Source organism: Neolamprologus brichardi, chromosome 14 (genome assembly GCF_056152115.1).
Source record: "Neolamprologus brichardi isolate AB-2024 chromosome 14, ASM5615211v1, whole genome shotgun sequence".
Lineage (NCBI taxonomy): Eukaryota > Metazoa > Chordata > Actinopteri > Cichliformes > Cichlidae > Neolamprologus > Neolamprologus brichardi.
The window spans coordinates 29338669-29343557 of NC_142117.1; the positions used below are offsets into that span (position 1 = coordinate 29338669).

General features: G+C 36.0%; 1 protein-coding gene across 1 annotated transcript; it reads right to left on the reverse strand.

The window, feature by feature from the left end:
• Nucleotides 1-3611: 3611 nt before the first annotated feature.
• On the reverse strand, nucleotides 3612-4550 carry LOC102792099 (odorant receptor 131-2-like). Its single transcript, XM_006796686.2, has one exon. It carries the CDS (start codon nucleotides 4548-4550, stop codon nucleotides 3612-3614), a length of 939 nt encoding a protein of 312 aa, XP_006796749.1.
• Between the last annotated feature and the right edge of the window lie 339 nt (nucleotides 4551-4889).

Here is a 4889-nt window from a genome sequence, read left to right on the forward strand (position 1 = left end):
TCTGTTCACTGTCATTATTCTCACTGCAGCATTTTGGATAATGGATTTTTAGGGAGATTTTAGGACAACCTAATGATAGAAAATTCCAATAGTCTAGCCTAGAAGTCATAAACGTATGAACTAGTTACTATGAGCATCACACTAATACAGGATGTTTCTAATTTTAGAAATATTGTGCAAATGCAATAAAGATGTTGTACATATTTGTTTAATATGTGCACTGAAGGACATATCCTGCTCAAACAGGTTATGTCAACTAAAGTGAGTATCTGATTAGACACCATGTTGTTAAGATTTTTAGGACAGAGTACAATAAAATCAGTTTTATCTGAATCTAGAGGGAGGAAAATATAGGTCATCCAGGCCTTTATGTCTTTAACACACAAGTAAAAGACAAAGTAATTGGTGAGTGTCATCTGGCTTCATGGATAGATAAAGCTCTATACGGGGGCGACCGTGGCTCAGGGGGTTGGGAAGCGTATCTGTAACTGGAAGGTCGCCGGTTCGATCCCCGGACTCTCTGTCCTGGTCGTTGTGTCCTTGGGCAAGACACTTTACCCTACCGCCTACTGGTGTTGGCCAGAGGGGCTGATGGCGCGATATGGCAGCCTCGCTTCTGTCAGTCTGCCCCAGGGCAGCTGTGGCTACAACCATAGCTTGCCTCCACCAGTGTGTGAATGTGAGAGTGAATGAATAGTGGCATTGTAAAGCGCTATATAAATCCAATCCATTATTATTATCATCTGCATAGCAATGAAAATGTATGTTTTGCCTTCTTATATTACTGGCTAAAGGAAGCATGTACGATGTAAATGGAATTTGTGCTGGCCTCTGCCTGCACTCACATGAAATTATTTTTCTTTTTTTCAGCCAATTTATTATTCAGTATGACTTGCAGATTCTCCTTGTCACAAACAGTGGGTTTGTGACAAGGAGAATTTTCACCCTAAGTATGTTAATATGGCGTTATTTTTGTGCCACTATTCTGAGTACACGTAAAAAAAATTTGAGCGCTCGTAAAAAGAATTTGCAGGTGCAAGTGTTGCATTTTGAGGAGAAATTTATTTTGAGCGAAGAAAAGCTAAATTTGAGTGAACAAAATTCATTGGTGCGTGCAAAAAATGTATTTCAGTGTTTGCTATTATATACACACACACACACACACACACACAATAGCAGCCCCTCTCGCTCAGTTTTTACATTTGCGCTTGCTTGCAATGAATGAATGCTTAGGGTTATGGTTAGCCTAACCCTGGACTTCATTTTTACCTGCTGGTTTTGGGGTCCTGTATTATCATTCCTGACATCATCACAGATTACAAAGACATGAAAATGCAAAAGTCTTTTAAAAAAAATTAAATGCACAATAAATCCAATCAATTACTCATTTCTGTTTATTGAAAATGTAATCATTTAGAATGACCATTCACTAGTACATTTATTAGTTGATGTATCTCTTTCTCAGTGTGTCTCATGGCTCGACATGAAAAAAGACCAGAAGATGAATTGAAAAATTCAAATGAGGGACTTGAGTAAAATATCTAGAATACATGGTAATAGTGCACTCAGCTCATAAACCGTAAAGGAAATACAGGGTTCCCAGTTTTAGGAAATACAGAAAAAAATCCTTGTATACCAGTATCATTTTCTAAATGTTCTGCTACCTTTAAATAAAGGTAGCAGAACTTGAACATAGTTTTAAAGACAAAAGACATTTTATAAAAGTGTGACCACGTGAAAGTTTGACCTTATTTAACCACGAAGAAGAGCTCAAAGGTCCAAAATAGTGAGATATTATCCCCAGCTATAATTCCTATGTCCTTTTATGTTGTAAATACAAACAATGGCAGTAAGAAACATTGTTTTAAATAGCTCTATAGCATTATTATCATTTGACCTTCAGATTTTAAATCTTTATACAGTACTTTCTTTATGTTGACAATACATACAACACTTGTAACAATCATAGTTTCTAAGTTATAAGGCTTTTTTTTTTTTTTTTTCCAAATGTTGACCAAGATATCATTAAGTTGACATTGAAGACCTTGTTGGATTTGGTCCAAATTTTATTGAATTGTTAACATGATCCCACTCTACACGCTTCAAAGTTAAATCAAGGTTCACTCAAAAGTTTTCAAGCTACCATAATTACAGGCAGAATGACATGCACACATGCAAATGCTACTAAAAACATAACTTACTGCAAGATTGATAAGAATGTAAAGAAATTATTTGTTTCATTCTGGTTGAACAACTACAGTGAACTTAATTTTATTGGTACAATCTTCTAAGAGTCTCAAATTAATAAACTATAACGTGCATGCCAATAATAGTTTTAAAAACTATGTTGACATCTTAAGAAAATATAAAAATGAAGCAATAGTTTAATAGTATAACTTCTAGAACCCAACACAGGGGAATTGTATAAATAATTGATGAACCACTTAATCATCACACGATCAGCTAATTATCAACACATTTCTGTTTTGAGTCTAAATCCCTTTAGAGAAAAACAAACTGTGCTATAACCCCTTGTGAAATATTGTTGTTGTTAACTGCTGCTGTCAGAATAAAAACATGACAACAGACTAAATTTCACACATGTGGGATTAACTTTCATCAACAACAAAAAAAAAACACATAGCTTAAGGCAAAACAGCTGATTAGAACTGATACATTGAAGGAAAAATTAAGAAAATGTTGCTTATTAATTCCATGACTGATAGATAAGACATGTTGCTATGGTAACCTAGTCTACTAGCTAGAAATGTTTTCTTTAACAAAAGAAGGCTCTACCCTCCTGAACCAGCTGATGGACACTCACCTTTCTTTATATTTGTATTCATTATTAAAGCAAATGTTGGAACACATTAATTTGCAGAAGTTTATGTTTATAGAAACACTGAAGTCCCAGATAGATGTTAAGCTGTTATTCTATTTAACATTTGCATTTTAACAATAAAAAAAAGTCATCAGTGTAAGGATACAGACAGTGACTATTGGAAAATCATAATTATGATCTCTAAATAAAATTTATCAGCTACATCCTTCTAACTCTATGACTCTGTCGATAGTAAGTCGGGTTGTCAGCCAGCTCCACTGCAATGAAGCATTTGCCATGTGTTAATCTAGTTATAAGCTAAAACACAACGTGATCAGTCATTCATCATGTTGTCAGACAGATGTCACAGTTAGGATCTTGTTGGAGTGAAGATGCGGCCAAAATAATTCTAAACAGGATGAAATATAGTCCAAAGTGCTTTTTAAATGCAGGCTACAAACGGTCTGAATGTGTTCTAAATGCTGAAATACTAATGTTGAAAAAATCATTAAATGATCCTGGGCAACATTTTAAAAGTTACAAAATTAAGGTACCAGAGGCCTTGATGTTACTAAAGCTTCAATTAATCAACTGGTTTTCTCACCACAGTGGACTAGTTACACGTTAATAGTTAAACAATGTATTCTGCATAGAAGAATTACTGAGTGTCATGATAATAAGTTCCAAGTGCTGGGAGACTAAATTGATAGAGCATATACTGCTTGCTTAGTTCCTTATCATTACATTAAAGCTCAGTTCCTATCTTGTTCTTTGGTAGAATCATGTGTTGTTAGTTAGAAACCCCAACAGATTTTTTCCTGTGTAAGTGACAGAGGACATGATATTTTAGTGCAAGGAAAAATTTGTCATCTCTGAGGCCATAAATGAGAGGACTCAGACATCTAGGAGTAAGACTAAACATTATATAGTTGAAGTACCGTACATTAACATACAACATGAAATCAATCTGAAGGACAGCAGCTTCAATGAATGGGCACCACAGCTGGATGAGACACAGCAACAACTGGAAAGCATGAAGAGCCACTGTTCTGAGCCCTTTATGTGTTGACTTTTTGTTCTCTCCTGATGCGGCTTTGGCCACTTTCATTATTTGAATATAAGAGAAAACAATGATAATGCACATAATCAAGAAGTAAAACTGACCTATAGCTGACCTGAGATGACCCTGCCAACTACGTAAAATGAACATCTCCACAGAGCAAACCCGGTACTGTGTGAAGGAGCTTAAGGATACAGATGCAAAGAAGACAGACAGAATCAAAATACAGGGCACAGAGCTGAGGCCGTGAATGATGAGGATGCACTGCAGAGCGCTGCGTGTGGAGCAAAGCTCTCCATGACGCAGGGGCATACAAATGGCCACATAGCGTTCCAGGGTCATTGCTGTCAAAGTAAATGGTGTGACAAAGTTACACACGGATGACACTCCAAACATAATAAGGCACAATGACACCTGTATAGATAAACGAAAATAGCTCAAGATCAGCAACAAATCTGACAGAATTAAAATTAGACAATCAGACAGTAATGTGACAGCAAATAAGATGTAGCGCATAGTTCTGTAAAAGGTGTCCTTCATAAAAAAGGTTATGATCAACATAGTGTTGATGCAAAGGAAAACTCCTACCAAAACCTGAACAATAATGACTTGGTCATTGAGTTGTCGCATTGAGGATTCAACACCAATGAATGAGCTGTTGTCAACCATAAGTTTAAAAACACTTTTTTCTGCCTCTGAAGACAGAGCCACCCAGGAATAATTTATCTTTGTCTAAAGTGCGTCATTTAGAAACATTCATAACATCTGCAAATAGTAAAATTTCCTCTAAAAAGCACACATATGCACATCTGCTGCATTGTCATTATAAATCAAACAGACTGAGAGACATAAAGGTAGTTGCCAAACCATTCTACCACAAAACTGCTTTATGCTGAGCTCTGTCTTTAGATAGGTTTATCTAAAGACGATGCAACCACAGAGAGCTCAGTGGTTGCATCGTTAAATGGTGTTAGGACAACCAGACACTCTGAAATTATACCAAATTCC